This window comes from Acinonyx jubatus, chromosome D1 (assembly GCF_027475565.1).
Source record: "Acinonyx jubatus isolate Ajub_Pintada_27869175 chromosome D1, VMU_Ajub_asm_v1.0, whole genome shotgun sequence".
NCBI lineage: Eukaryota > Metazoa > Chordata > Mammalia > Carnivora > Felidae > Acinonyx > Acinonyx jubatus.
The window spans coordinates 39311241-39327313 of record NC_069390.1 but is presented as its reverse complement, the minus strand read 5'-3'; the positions used below and the strand labels follow the sequence as shown (position 1 = coordinate 39327313).

Genomic DNA, 16073 nt, shown 5'->3' with positions numbered 1-16073 from the left:
TTCCCCCCCCCCTTGTGTTAGCTGCCTCTTGCCATGTAACACAGGGCCACACACTTTGCACGTACGTATCGTCTCGTGGTTTCTGGGGGTCGGAATGCAAGCATGGCTTGGCCAGTGCCTCTGCAAGGCTGCAGTCAAGATGTAGGCCTGGGCTGGGTCCTCACACGGAGGCTTGACTGGGGAGGGGACCAGGTTCACTCAGTGTTGGCAGGATTCACTTCCTTGCAGTTATAGGAGGTAAGTCTTGATTTCTTACTGTTGGCTGGAAGTCTTAGCTCTCAGAAATCCCTCTCGGCTCCTTGCCATGTGCATCTCTTAGTGTGGTTGTTTTTTAATTTCATGTCTGTATATATTTTTGAGACCGCACACACGTGTGAGTGAGCAGGGGAGGAGCAGAGAGACAGGGAGGCAGAGGATCCGAAGTGGTCTCTGAGCTGACAGCAGAGAGCCCGATGTGAGGCTTGCACTCAAAAACCATAAGATCGTGATCCGAGCTGAAGTCGGATGCTTAACCAACTGAGCCACCCAGGTGCCCACCCCCTTCTGCCGCCAGTGTGGCTGCTTTCATTTTTTTCAATGCCAGAAAGGGAGAAAGTTTCTAGAGCAAGTTGGCTAGCAATTTGTCATCTACGATGTAACATGACTGTGGGAGTGACATCCCATGCCCTTTGCCATATTTTGTTGGTTAAAAGCAAATTGCAGGTCCTGTCCTACTCGATGCGAGGGGACAGTACAAGGGCTCGAAGCTGAGTGGGAGGAGAGTTGGGGGTCCTCTAGAAGTCTGTCCACTACACTTATTCCTTTTCATCTCTTTCTCCTCCCATGCTTTTTCCCCCACAAACTTTTCTGAGAATTGTTGATCCTGAATGTCACTTGTGTTTCAGGTGTACAACATAGTGACTCAACTCCATTGTTATACTCACCGCAGGTGTAGCTACGATCTGTCCCCATACAATGCAATTGTATTATTATTGACTATATTCCCTATGCTGTGCCTTTTATCTCCATGACTCCTTCATTCTGTAACTGGAGGCCTGTATCTCCCACTCCCTTTCACCCATTTTTGCCTTTTCCACCCCCTCCCCTTCCCTCTTCCTCTGTGGCCATCTTGGACTGGAACCTATTTTTTCTTCCTCGCACTCTTCATCACTCGTGCTAGTCTTTGACATTTCTTTCCATTTCCTCAACATGCCTACAAAGTAGGCGAGATTCACCCCATTTTACAGTTGCAAAAACTGAGGCTCACTGAGTCTCAGCTCAGTATTACCCAACTAGTCTGCAAGGGGATTCTAACCTGGGTTATTTTGCTTCTAAATCTTCTGTTCCTTGTTCTGCTATATCCTATATCTCCCCTCTCAATCTAGAGACACGGAACCCCGTACAAGAATCTACCTCCCTTCACTTCGCGTTAGTAACTATTTCTGGAGTCCTGACTGTGTGCCAGCGTTGTGCTCCAAGCTAGGAATAAAGAGACAAGTGTGCAAGGCCTGTAACCTTGGAAGAAAGAGCAGCATCTTCTTGGTGAGGTTCTCAGAGAGAGCGGACTTGCACTTGAGCGGAGTTTTGATCTCCACATCAACCGTGTCCCATTCGATACGTTAGCAGCGCGACTGTGGCTGAATCTGGGGGCTGTGCAGGATTTCTGCCAGGGCCTTCTCTGCTTCCAGCCCAGGGAGCAGGAGATAAAGGGGAAAGGGTGAAAGCAAGAGGCCTCACTCTCATCCCAGCTTCCTTGCTTCCAACCATGGGCCCTCAGAGCCCTTTTCCTCCACTGCCTCTGTTTCTCTGTCTTTAAAATAGGCATGGCCTGATTTTTGTAGCAGTCTTAGGAAGTGCAAGGTAGGTATCGAACATGAAACTTGTTTGGAAACCAGTGTTCCTGGTAACCGCCCTCTAGAAAGGTAGGCGTACGAGGATGACAAGGCTTTGGTATCCGTGTTAGAGTGCGCATGATAGATGCGTTAGGTCTGTCAGGGCTCAGGAGAGGTGAACGGTAGGTAGCACGGCTGTCCAGAATTGACGAAGTATGGTGCTACGGAAATGTCTGCCAGCACAGTTTTTATCCTTGCTCATGGGGAGGCTTCCCTGAATGTATTGAGATGATATGAATTTGCCTAGACAGTGACCTTTCTAGGCCTAAGCCACTGGACCAGTTTCAGGGCCTCTCGTTAGTCCCAGCGGCCGGCTGCATGTGAGGCCCCCAGGTTGCTTTCCCTCGCCCCTCCAAGCGAGGCTTGGTTCTGCCGGGGACTCTATGAGCAAGGCGGGCATCAGCACCTCTGTCTCTGCCCTGGACTTTACTGGGCTTACACCCTGTGCTCTGTGTGTAGAGGACAGAGACCCAGAAAGTGAGGAGCTGAAAAGGTAGGTACACGTAGGAGTTCTACGTGTTCTACGTAGCTACGTAGTTCTACGTGACTACTCTAGGTTGTTTATCAGCCAGTTCAGAGCATTTAATCTTTGAGGGTCTTGTGAATACCTCTCTCTTGGTGCAGGAGGGGAGTAGCGTTTTCTGACCAGGATCCTGAATTATTGACCAATTGTACTCTTTACTTTGAAGTCCATGCCTTCTCCCACACGTGTCCTTTAAAATAAAATGTAAAAAGGTACATACGTATGTGTATGTATTTAACATACACATATGTGCGTGTGTATCTCCGTTGGTCTAAGATTTTTCCAGAATTGGAGTCCGTTGTGTGCTGGACAGAATTTTGGTGTTGCAGTTCTTTTGGCTGATGAGCCCCCACTCATTCTGGAAAAGTCCCTATCTTCCCTAGCTCCCCCAGGCAGAGCTGGAGGCACTCTCCTCTATGATTCCATTGGTTTCTGTGTTGGGCCTGGGTCTGAGTGGTCTTTTTCGGCTCCTGGCATTTAACATGGCGGCCGGCATGCAATGATGGTCAAGAAAAATCAAGAGGACTAGGGATTAGATGTTCACTCATTACAGCTCCTGCTTCTACAAGCCTGGTTGGATTGTGTCCAACGGGTGGCTGGATGTTTTCCCTTGTCAGCAGTTAGTATTCTTCTGAATATGCCTCTAAACTAGATGTCATGCTCTCTTCCTTCCCAGGATTCTGTCGCAGGTCTCAACTCAAAGGTTTGGAAGGGATCTCTAAAAGCCCCAACCTGATACATGGTTTTTTTCTAGAAAGAGCAGTCAACAGACAGTTAAATACTTCCTGTGATGGGCAGCTTACTACTTCCCCAATCAGCTAGTTCTGTTGATGGCGATTTGGAATCCTTCTGAACCTTTTCTTTGACTAGGTCAAAATCCACCCTCCTTGGTAGTATCTCCCTGTAAGTGCTAGTTGTACCCTCTGTGGCTATGAAGAATGACTGTAATCTGAGACCGGAGCCTCAAAATTGAGGACAGTTGTGGATTAGAACTGTGAAATAAAATAGGAATTCCTATATAACAGGGATAGGAATCTGTACTGACAGAAACATCTATCAGGAGAAGACCGGACTTCGCTGTACTGGAGAACACTGACTAACAAATACAGAGGAGGTTGCAACCATGATGGTAAAGATTAGTTAAGGCAAGAATCCATGGATGCTGACATCTGGAGGAGAAAGTTTGAGGGGCAAGCTATTTGCGTGGTCTCAAAGTGTCTCTCCGCTGATGGCTTATTAGTTGTAAGGGGAAGGTATCCACACAGGGGAGTATCCAGATGTCGTGACCAGGAGATCAAAATTGTATCATTGGCAAGGGGTAGATGGATGTCCTGTGCTTGCTGATGTGATGCCCTGAGAAGAACATAACATCACTTATGTTGAATTCCAGTCAGGGATGGAAAGCCTGAAACTAATCATGAGGAATCTTAGACAAACTCCAATTGTAGAACTTTCTATTACAACGACAACAAAAAAAGGCCTATATTGTTCAAAACTATCACTTCTGTGAAAGCCAAAGGCTGAGAAATTGTTCCAATATAAAGGAGATTTAACAGCTGTGACAACTAAATGTGCTACTAGATCCTGATTAGGGGACTAAAATGCTATAAAGGACATTTTTAAGGCAGTTGGCACAATTGGAATGTTCTAATTGTACCATGAGATCGTATATATTTGCAAAGAACAAGGATGTTAAGTATAAGGGGCAAAGGACATGATCTATGTAGTCTAAACTACAATGATTTCAGAAAAATATACACACATACATACAGAGGAGAGGGAGGGAGGAGATGAGAATGGATGGTATATGTGGATTTTCTGTACTATTCCTGTGACTTTTCTGTCAGCATGAAGTTACTTCAAAGTAGAGAAAAGAACACATTGAAAAGAAGGCCCATCAGAGGCACCTGACTGGCTCTTGGTTTCGGCTCAGGTCATGGTCTTGCGTTTCATGAGTTCGAGCCCCACATCGGGCTCCACACTGACAGTGCGGAGCCTGCTCAGGATTTTCTCTCTCCCTTTCCCCTTGCCCCTCTCCTGCTTGTGCTCATGGGTTGCACATGCACTCGTGCTCTCTCTCTCTCTCTCTCTCTCTCAAAACAAATTCGAAAAATGATAGATAAATAAGAGCAGGCCCATCAAAACTTACAAGCAGACAGATGGTCCCTTTGAGAGGACAACCCCTATCTAGGCCAGGGAGTATAATACATAATGATTGAGGACCAGTGGTGCTGTGAGACCTGACCCATGATAGAGTATAGGGGGTAGAATCAAGGAAGGGCTCCTTGAGGAATTTACCTTTAAGCCAAGACCTCAAACTTGGAGTTAGCTAGGTGGAGCAGTCGGGAGGGCATTCCTGGCAGATGAAGAGTGTGCAGGGATGCTTGGAGGGTAGAGAGCCAAAGGGTCAACGAGGCAAAATCAGGCAGGCTGCCAGGCACAGGGGAGCAAATTCTGGGCTTCTGCCTTAGCACCGAGGCTAGTGGTTGAAGAGTTAATTTTTCACAGCGGGGAGTGCCATGATCAGATGTGTGGCTTGAAGGGAACCCTGAAGTGTTAACCATAGACACTGCTCCTGAGTCTTCAGCTACCCTGGATAGATCAATTCTAGAGTCCGTCTACCTATCCCAGGAGTTGGGTTTCTCGGGTAGTGGGATGATTTGGAGCCCACGCTTTTATACCATCGCTTCTGCCCTTTAGGCAGAAATGGATCTTTCCCTCCTGCCTTTCGTGTCCTGCTTTCCGTGACCGAGGGTCCAGTCTCTGTTCAACCTCTTATTAGTGTGATTATCTTCTGGAGTCATGAGCTGCCCAAAGCCGGCAGTTGCCTGCCAGCCCCATCGCCATGAGTTATTAGAGAGGTTTACGAGGCCAGGATAAACAGCATGAATCAAGAGGGAGAGACAGGCCTCCCTCCTCCAGCTTACATTGCTGTCACTCAGGGAGAATGCCAGAAGGGGGTGGAAGGAGGGTAGGGGAAAAGGGGTGGGAGGCAGGGATGAAAGGAGAGAGAAGGAGGGAAATAGGATGAACAAAAGAGGATTGGAGAGAAGGAGGAAGCAAGGACAGAGGATAGGGGAAGAGATTTCCCATCAGAGGTGACGAGAGCTGATAGCAGCCCATTTTCCATCACCATTTGGGTGGCCTCTGAGCACAACCAGGAAATTCAGACAACACCTAGGATTGTGCCCTCTTTCCATTGATGACCTGCTACTGTTGTGTGTCTTTGGGTAAGTCCTCTGCCTTTCTGGGCAGCCAGTTTCTCTCTCTCCTGTTGGCCGGGCTGCCAGCTGCCCTGTGCATGGATGCATATGAAATGTTGTCATCCCTTCCAAAGAAGTCCGCTGGAAAGCAATGAGCTGGTGCCACTCTCCTTACTTGAAAAGCGCACTGAAGCTTTCCAATTAATAACTTGTCGCCTTGTATGCAGGCAGGTTACCGCATTCATGGATTGAGAAGGTCTTGAACCTGCTAGAATACATAAATGGGCACTGGCACTTAGGGTTGCCAGTTTGAATCGTAGTTGAAGACTTGGGGGACAAATGCCTTTGCTTCTTTGGTTATCTACTTCTGTGTTGCAGCCAAAGACCCCCTACCACAAGTTAACCAAGTTCTTTTTCCTTTTCGGCAGAATCAGAACTGCTGTTATTGCTCTGAGTATTTATGACAGTTATGGAAATTCTTGAGAATTTAAGCAAAGGAGAAGTATTTAAATTACATGAAATTGGAAACTAGGAAGTTCAAGACATTTTTTTGCATTTTTATTAAGCTCTTTGAGTTTGGGCTTAGGCATTTAGTTGATCTCTTCCCGCATATTCTTCAGAGTGGTCATCCATAGGCTCCACTCCATTGGTTTATTTCTAATGTTGTAAAATGGCATTAAGCTCCTGGGAGCTGCAGTATTTGAATTCAGGCAGCACCTGACTGTGGTTTAGGTGACAGACTACAAAAAGGAAGTAGAGTAACAATTAGACCAAGTCCTTTGGCATTTTTATCTAGATGGCATATAAAGAATCTTTAAAATGATTTCCTAAGATCGCAGTTATCCATCCTTTACTTGAATGAGCACTAATGACCTAATGCTGAACTGGGTATTGATCAGAATCTAATGACTTATGACTTTGGCCATCATGAGTATCCAATTGGAAGATACCTTGAGAGGCCTGGATTCTCAGAAGCCACATATTTATTCTCTATTGTTGTATATCAAAACCCAGGGTCTGAGTGCAGGCCTGCCATAATTTCCCTTGTTTGAAGGCATGCCATTTGTCCAGGATCTTTTTTTTTTTTTCATCTTTAGTATGTGCCTCTGTATTGACAAGTGAAAAGACCATTGCCTCCGAATAGGCAGTAAAACTTTGATTCTTTGAAGCGTTCAGAATACTCATTCCTTAGCTCCTTTCAACAAATATTTGAGTTGGCTTCTGTGTGACCAGCACTGTCTTAAGCTCTGAGGTTACAATAGGAAGCAGATGATAAAGCTTGTTCTTCTGGAGCTGACATGCTAGTGACCTATTCTGACTGATTGTAATTCTGTCATTTTCTGGTGAACTAAAGAACAGATACCCATGAGTCATCCCATTCACTGGGCATTTCTTATGTGCTTTTTAAAGGCTTTATGGCACCTCTTTTGGGGGTAAGGGAAACGGGTAGAAAAGGCTTCCTAAAATGTCTATCCCACTGTTCTTAAAGAGTTGGATTTCTGAAGATTGACATCTTCTAAGGTAGATCGTAGAGTGGAGTATCTGTTAGCCTGAGCAAATTCTAAAGAAGGTGTAGATTAGGCTGAATGTATACTAACCAGACTATCTCCTAGGAATGAGATTTTTAAACAATTTTTTTCTTTTAATATAATTTATTGTCAAATTGGCTTCCATACAACACCCAGTGCCCATTCCCCATTTTCCCCTCTCCCCAACTTCTCCCTTAAACAATTTCTTGACACTAGCTTTATTTCTCCCTTCTTTCTCGAAGTAGAGAACACCAGAGCGTGGGGGGGGGAGTCCAATTGAGGTAATGCTGAGCTGTATTATGTATTAGATCCAGGAGTTCTAAAATTGGAGCTTGGGACACTTTGATTTGGTTATTCTTTTCAGATAGTTTTTAATATCTTTCCTCTTTATGGGGATTTTTGGCATCCTATTCATTAAAATCTGACATGATTGTTTGTTTTTGAAATTTGATTTTGTAAGCACTTCTTGAGCCCCGAACACACAAATGTGAAAACCAAAATCTGTAGGTCTGCCAAGCTTTCAACAGCATAGCTGGTGGAGACCAGAAAAGGAGTTACACCTTAAATGATTCAGACCAAAACAGAGGAAGGTACACAGTGCTGAGAGAACACAGACTTGCATGTGCTTTCTTCTTCTAGGGGTGGGGACCCTAAGTAAAAGGACCAAAGGGACTGGGGAGGAAGCTTACAGGGGCTTCCCGGAGGCAGCAGAACCTCAGTGCTTGACTGTGGACTCCTAGCTGAGTTTGTGGGCTTAACTCAGATGGAGACTTCAGAAAGGAAATTCATATCTTATATACTTTACATAGATGGTATGTATTATTGGGTAAATGATAGCTGCTATTTGTAGGATACATACTGTGTGCTAGGCACTGCATGAAGTATTTTTCTGGCATCCTATAGTCTATCATAGCTCTTCCTCTAGAGCAGGTAGTGTTAGCTCCATCCTATAGATGGGGAACCTGTGGCCCAGAGAGGTTGAGGGACATGGCTGAGATCACACAGCTAAGAAGCTATAGATCTGAGATTCAAACGTGGAGGTATCTTTGCCTCCCAAAGCTAGTGCCCCAACCTCTACCTATGTTGCTTTTATGTGGTGCTGCTGTGGCAAACTGAAACCCCCCTGCACCCACCATAGATAGCTTGGGCTGTGTCTTATAGGGATTCCTCCTTACTTCGCTGTGGGAACCTGGGCCTTTCTTCCTTGTCACTTGGATTGATTTCCAGTTAATTTAACACAACCTCTTTCTCCCACTTCTCTAAATAGCCAGGTGCTATTATGACTTTAGGAGCGTGTTTCAGATCTAGCCTGGACTCACTATGTGGCCTGGGTTGCATCCCTTTTAAGTCTCGCTCTCTTATTTTCTCTGTGTGCTACCACTCTGGGAATAGGATTATTAGTAATCCTATTTGTATTAAGCAATATTAGCATTTCTGGCTAAAGATGAGGTGAGACGGCCAACAGACACATGAAAAGGTACTCAACTCGCCAGGGAAATGCAAATCAAAACCACAATGAGATCACCTCACACCTGTCAGGATGGTTAAAACCAACAACACCAGAAACAAGTGTTGGTGAGGATGTGGAGAAAAAGGAACCCTTGTGCACTGTTGGTGGGAATGCAAACTGGTGCAGCCCCACTGCAAGACAGAATGGAGGTTCTTCAAAAAAATAAAAATAGAATTACCATACGATCCGGCACTACTGGGTATCTACTCAAAGACTACAAAAACACTAATTCAAAGGGATACATGCCCCCTTATGTTTATGGCATCATTATTTACAATAGCCAAACTATGGAAACAGCCCAAATCTTTATTGACAGATGAATGGATAAAGATGGACAAACACAATGGAATATTATTCAGCCATAAAGAATGAAATCTTGCCATTTGCGACATGGATGGGCTAGAGAATATAATGCGAAGTGAAAAAAGTCAAAAAGACAAATCCCACATTATTCTACTCAGGTAGAATTTAGGAAACAAAAGGAAAAAAATGAGACAAAACCAAAAAATGGACTCAACTACAGAGAACAAACTGATGATTGTCACATGGGAGGTGGGCAGGGGGTGGGGATTAAGGAGTGCACTTGTTGTGATGAGCACTGAGTCATGGACAGAACCGCTGAATCACTATATCATACCCCTGAAACTATAATGCTGTATGGTAACTACACTGGAATTAATTTTGTTTTAATTAAGTAAAAGGTAAAGGATGAGGTAAGATACTTCATCTGTGCCTTTTGTCCCCAGGAGTGGAGTTCTAGCTGGACTGACCCACTCTGAACCATCCCAGCTTCTGTGGGGAGGTCGTAGCTGTCTAAGAGCCGAAAGCATAATCAGAGCTCTGTTTCCCAGTCTCCACACATTTCTGTGATGTCCCAGTGCTCCAAGACTGTCGTCAATGCAGTTGTCTCTGCTTTAGATGCCGACGACCTTGCCCCAGCTGTCCCTGGGGGACGGTGGCTGGATGAGTAAGTCCTGAAGCTTGCTAGCTGCGGCTCAGCGTTTCACATGCCTGCGCTGATTGGACAGACCCCAGGATGGGCCTTAGGACTTGGTTGGCCTCAAGTGTTCTGAACATCACTACTCAAGGTGTTGGGAATGATTGTTTATTTTTCTGACTTGTGTTTCCTTTTTCAGCCAATGAGAAGATTGAAGACATCAATGGCTGTCCCAAGAACAGATCACAAATGGTAAGTGGTACATGGCTGGTGAGTGTCTTTATTAAAGAAGTAGCCCTTCCTCTCAATGATAGTGACCGTCTTGGAAACAGCCACACTGTAAGCTTTACTCTAAGGGATTATATTAATAAACTTAACAGCTATTTCCAAGCAGCCGTGTTCTGCTTCTCTCTGATATTTGTTGGCATTTACTAAAAAGTGGCCATGATTTTTACAGAGAGTCTTAGGTCAGCATTTCACGTTCCCTGTCTTTCTTGTAGAAACACATTATGCAGACCTGGTGCAAACCTACGCTTGTTGAGAATTTGGACTGTTGGGACTCAGTTCTGCTTTCTCAAAGACCCACAGCGATTTCTGTTTGTGTATATGGTGCTAGGGCACAGATGAGGTCATGGCGTCTTGCTCAGAAATGGGGGCATGTGATCTGATTGCCTTCAAAGGTTGGAATGATGGGAAATCAGAACGGTGGCAGGAAATGTGAAGTGTACGATACTATCCAGACCATTGTTAAAGTGACCTTGACAAGGGATCTTCTCTCTGGTGTGATCTGCTTAAGCTCTGCTATTAGAGCTGTTAAAAAAACAAAAACAAATGAGTCTTTTAACATCTGTTCTTGTTATGTGTCCTCATAATCTTTGAATTAAAATTCATGATCACTGTTGAGGTCAGAGCACGTTAAATTGCAGTGCTCTTAATACCTGGTTTTTCCCTTCATCGTGCTTTTCAGATGTGAATGTTGACACGAATTGTGTACATATCCGTTCGTTAAGATGATGGTCCTACCTGCTTAAAATATGAAGGTGGCAATTTAAGGGCAACTTTTTTCTTTTTTCTTCTTTTTTTTTTTTTTTCAGGACCTTAATTTGCTTTCAGAAATCTAAAACTAAAAAAAGGCATAATCTGTTTTTTCTGACCTCCCCCTACTCCCTTTGAGTTGACACAATTTGATAGTCTCATTCCAAAGTATAGCAAAGTGATTGGCGATCCTTGGTTTTACTTCTTAATTTTCAGGGTTGTTAATGCCAATGAGTTGGCCAGACAGCCTTTTCGGTGACCTTTATTTTTTACTATAAAGAGGAGTGTGTGTGGTGTGATGGGAGTCATTTTTCAGTTTACGTTTTGAAACAAGTTTTCTGTTTGTTTTGGTTGTGTTTTTTTTTTTTTTTTTTTTTTGTCCTTTCACTGGAGATTTTTTTCTGTTGGTTTCCTCCAGAGAGCAACCACTCCTTACATAGGAAAGTCCCCATGCAGATCTCCCCTGGCCGCTTTGAATTTTGGAAAAGCTTGGCTGCTATTTTTGTTAGAGCTACTGCAGCTGTCTAGTATATTAATAATTGGGAAAATGTGGAAGATAGAAGACTTAATTTAGGGTAAGCATTTTACACATGCAGGCCCTCTCTTCGCACAAAAGAGAGGCAGTACTTTCCCCTGGGAAAGATACCGATGCATTTGTCCCAGCCCATTATGATGCACGTGTAGACCTGGTATTTGATGGCAATGAACCTTTTATTCTCTTTGGCACTTCTGTATTTTCTGCGCCTTCTGTGGGAGGTGTTAAAGTCCACTTCCAAGATTATAAAATAATATTGCCACCTCAGGTTCCGTGGTGCAAATTTAGCTCTCCATGCAAAATGTTATTTATAAATGCTACCATGGCACCGATGAAATTTTGTGGCTTCTCTAACTCTTTCAGCTGTGAAAGTATTGTTTTTTTATGGCCTGTGTTCTTTTTTTTTTTTTTTTTTTTTTTGAACATAGGAATGAATATAAAATCCTATAATTGTCGGTGATAATTAGTTCCAGCGTAAGGGCAGGGAGGCAGACACGGTCTGGTGGTGAACGAAGCAGAGAATATTTCATACAGGATGTGAGTCCAGGAAAATGTGAAAACCACCACCGCAGTCATTCTGTTCTGTAGGAAATGAGAAAGATGATAAAGACAACAGGGCTATTGTCATTTTCCCTACATCACGAACTGTGACAAATGCCTAAGGCAGAAGCTCCCCTAGAGCATGCAGGAAGTGCTCCTTAGACCAGCATGGGTGGTGTTCCATCTACGAGGACCCCTGTGTGTGTGTGTGTGTGTGTGTGTGTGTGTGCGCGCGTGCATCCGTATGGGCATATACAGAGTTAATGCATTTCTACTCATGGGAAGCATCCTTTGGGGATGTGGCACAGTGGTGAGCCACCACTTCTGGATTCCTAGAAGGTCAGACTCCAAAGGAGGCTTTATTTAGGGCAGCCAATGATAACAGATTTGGAGGAAACCGAGTGGGAAGCATGTGGGGAGCACCATGTTGGTAGAAGGGTGATGACCTACAGAGAGATGAGAACTTGGGCAGTGCACCTGCTCAGAGGGTAACTGCACCTCCCTGAAAATAATCAGCAGAGCTGATGTGCTCACTCCCTGAGAAAGTAGGGACTCTTCAGGGGCCTTGAGTAACGGAGCCAAAGAAAAACAATGATGTTTCAGAGCAGGAGGAATGGATGCTGTTCCAGTTTTTAAGGGGCAAGTTCAGTCCATCAGCTAATCTGGGGGTTGGGCCAAGAGCTTTGATTTTGGTGGGTAGGAGGCCCAGCCCCCTTGCTTCTGACCCACTAGGTTGCTGAGGAGCTCAGGTCTCAAACTCTTGCACTCCAGGCTCTGCTTCAAATGTCCTTTTCCAGGAGGATGGGGAAGTGAGAGCAGATGCCTGTGGCATATGGACTTGAAAATCCCAAGGGCACTGATGTACAGACATGATGGGTGTGGCATTGTCACTTGTAGCCTGCCAGTCAGCATTCACAGAGTACCGACCAATGCCAGGCACTAGGGTGGGCCAAGTAAATGCTCAGGTGGGCAAGATGTGATCCCTGCCCTTAAGGAACCAGGAGACCAGAGAATAACAGTGCAGCTGTTTCCATAGACCTCTGTGCACGGCACAGTGGGGGCCCGTTCCATCTGAGGACAAGGGGAGGTTTAAGAATAACTTCTCGGGAGGGAGTCTGAAACGTAAGAGGGTGCACCACGGGGGAGTGATAGGTGGAAGAAGATTCACATCCCTGGGGCATCCCTTTGCTAAAGGATGTCCTGGACCCTTGCAAAGGAAGGTTTTACAACATTTGTTGATGATCCTGCTGCAGTGCCATAAGCTGTCTCTGGTGAGACTCCTCTTCTGAGGTGAGGAGTGGGGCATGGAAGAGACAGAGTACAACACACCCCATGGGCATGGAGGTCTTTGGGTCTGGGACGGGTCCGCATTCATCATCACTACCCGGATCACCGCATTTTGGGAGGGCAATTCCTGTTGGGTCCTGGAGTGAAATTTAAAAAACCACAGCAACAAAAAGTTTATTTTTGAGAGCGAGCATGCAAGCAGAGGAGGGGCAGAGAGACAGGGGGACAGAGGATCCAAAGCGGGCACTGACAGCAGCAAGCCCGATGCAGGCGTCAAACCCACGAACCGAACCATGAGATCGTGACCTGAGCTGAAGTCAGATGCTTAACTGATGTGAGCCACCCAGGTGCCCCCTGGAGTGAAGTTCTTTAAAGGGAAATACCCATGGTCATCCAGCCTTGTGGAGGGAAGTTCAATCATGGGCTCTGGGAGGTGAGAACCCTACCTGGTGGGAAATGGTCGTCCATGATTTTAATATCAGCACTAACTTGTATCTGCACAGTGCTGTGAGGTTTGTGAGACCGTACATACTTACGGGCACATCCTGTCCTCCCAACTCTGCTGTGGGCCTGCACAACATGCCCCCCTTTCTGGTGAAGAGCATGAAGTGCCAGGTGGTGAAAGGCTGTGCCCAGGAAGAGGCAGAGCCGGGACCGTCGGCATATACTGTCACTCTCTCCTAGGCCTCCTAGGACGAGACTGTGACTGTGACAAGACAGGCACGGCAGGGACTTCCCTTTCCCTAGCAAGCTGGCCTCAGCTTGTGTTGAAGGAGTTCTTTGCCCGCTTTCAGGCTGACCTAGACACCGTGGGGGCCGCGTCCTTGGAGACGGAGCCGTGGAAACATTCCCACCCCCTTTCACCCACCAGTCCATCCATTTGGCCCTTAAATAAGTTTGTGTGTGTGCGTCAGAGGCGGGTAAAATGTTTTGTCTGTTGAGCATTGCCATGGCAACCCAGAGGCATCTTTTTGGCTTTCAAGCGGTGAGTTCAGCAGAGTTCTGCATTAGTTTGGAAGGAGAAACCTTGCCTGGAGCCTGGCCCGAGGGCACTGCCTGCCTCCTGGAACCTGAATCCTGTACTCCAAGACAGGGCCTCACTTTGGAGCCTTGGAATGGCTGCCACAGGGAGTGGTTTTCTTTTTTAATCATTATTATCTTACATGGCTTGACTTTCTCTTGTCGGTTAGGAGAGGTGAAAGTTAGCAAGGCCTACTGGCCCTTTCAGCGGAAAGCCCCAGGCCTGTTTACCCCTCTGGCTGCTGATCTCAGGCCCGGGGTCATCTGGGGGCTTCCAGCCCACAGCCTCCTCCTGAGCTCTCCAGGAGGGCTCTGCCTTCTTCACTTAATGCTTCTAGACTGAGGGCCGGCTGGGCTTGGGAACCAGACAGGCCAAGTTTGAGCTCCTTCTCTGCTATTCTGTGGCCTTGAGCTCACTAGTGAACCTTTTTGAAGGCTCTATTCCTGCTCTGTAAAGTGGGGTTGATAATACGTCCCTCAAAACGTTTTTGCAGTACTAATGAGGTGGTAAAGGAGACGATAATGGAGAATACTGATCACCATGATAAAATACAACTGGAGCCTGTAAAGTGTCGGCCTTGTGCCAGGTGCCTTGCTAAGTGCTGCCCAGCCGTCCTCTCCCTCCATCCTCCCAATAGCTCTTGCAGGTAGGTGATCTTACCCTCATGCTCCTCGCCTATGAGCAGCACTCAGAACATGGTAGTTTCTCTGGTGATGATTTGTGCATGTAGTTCATTTGTTGGAAACATGGAGTCCTCTGGAAATCTGAGGAAAGCTAGGGCTCCCTCCTTCCCAGATTGCACACACCCCAGAATTTTGCATATGGCCTGAGCAGATTGTAGATCCCAGAGGCTGGCCTACGTGTCCCCTAGGGCTCCACAGACCCAAACTTCAGTGCCCCTGCTGCTTTGGGCACAGCTCTGCACCCCTCCCTGTCCTTCAGGGGTCTCCGTGGAAATGGTAGCCCTGAGTTCCCAAGACCGTAGGAGTTAGCACATAGACACAGAGAAGGACCGGGCAGTAGTTTTCAAACTTCCATTGCATGAGCAGAATTCCTTTTTTTCCCCTCCCCCCAAAAATCGTACATGGGACTGAGGCTTTTCAAGGTCTTTTTGTTGTTGTTGTTCTAGATTACTGACCTAGGAAGCAGAGGTGGAGCTTGAACCCAGGTCCGTCTAGTCGTGGTGTTGGCTTCTGTGGCAGAGAAGGGGTGTAATAAAAAGTCTGCACCTCCCAATCCCTGCTCTTATTTTTCACATGTGCATACAGCAGAATCAGCAGAAGGGAAGAGCTGGAGTATTTCTGGAAAGGGCCTGAATTGACCTGTTGATGAATCCATAAGAGCTGAAAAAGGAGTAGGGGCCCCTAGTGAGAGGCAGCCCGTTAAGATGGCATTGGGGAGCCCTGGCGCCAGGTACCTCCCACTGCGTTCTCCACAGACCTTCCTGGGCCACGGGAAGGCCATCTGCAACAGAATCGGGTTTCCAGGCCCAGTGACCTTGAGCCCTCCTAACAGCTGAGAGAAAGCAGGCCACATGCCTAGGGAGTGTCTGAGCTCCTTGGGCAGCTGAGTTGCCTCTGCCCCGGCCCGGCCTATTTTTACACCACCCTAAGGGCACACACATGTTACGGAACCAAGAAGGAATGAAGAAAAGTCTACAGGCCACTTAAAATTTAAAGCAAAGTGGAAAGAGTCCAGGGCCAAGGTTAGTAGGTGGCATCCACCACTTCACTCAGTGGTACTGTTCTGGCCAGCAGTCTCTTTCAATGTGGAGGCAACTTCCGGGTCTCTCTCTTTCTCTGCCTCTTTGGTCACACCTCTGTTTAAACCCTCCTCGGCTACTCCTTTCCCCTTCCGTACTCTGAAGCACACAATGGAAAATCTTTCACAATCGAGTTACCAGCGTTTCTTGCCACTCGGCCACTCATCCTCTACGTCCCAGGCATACTGGAACTTGAGGTGCCCACAGAGAGACTGTGCCCTCCTGTCTTTGTACTTACCACATGCTCTCCAGACTGCCTGGAAGATCTGATGACTGTCCCACCTGGATCATGTAACCTTTAACCTTCAGGTCAATCGTTA

General features: G+C 46.3%; 1 protein-coding gene across 2 annotated transcripts in view; it reads left to right on the top strand.

Moving 5' to 3' along the window:
• Positions 1-16073, top strand: part of NAV2 (neuron navigator 2) — a 394263-nt gene that overhangs the window by 127901 nt on the left and 250289 nt on the right. For both annotated transcript variants that reach the window (XM_053203382.1, XM_053203383.1), the window contains exon 3: positions 9773-9825. In XM_053203382.1, coding sequence (XP_053059357.1) covers positions 9773-9825 — 53 coding nt within the window. The remainder of the gene's footprint in view (positions 1-9772; positions 9826-16073) is intronic.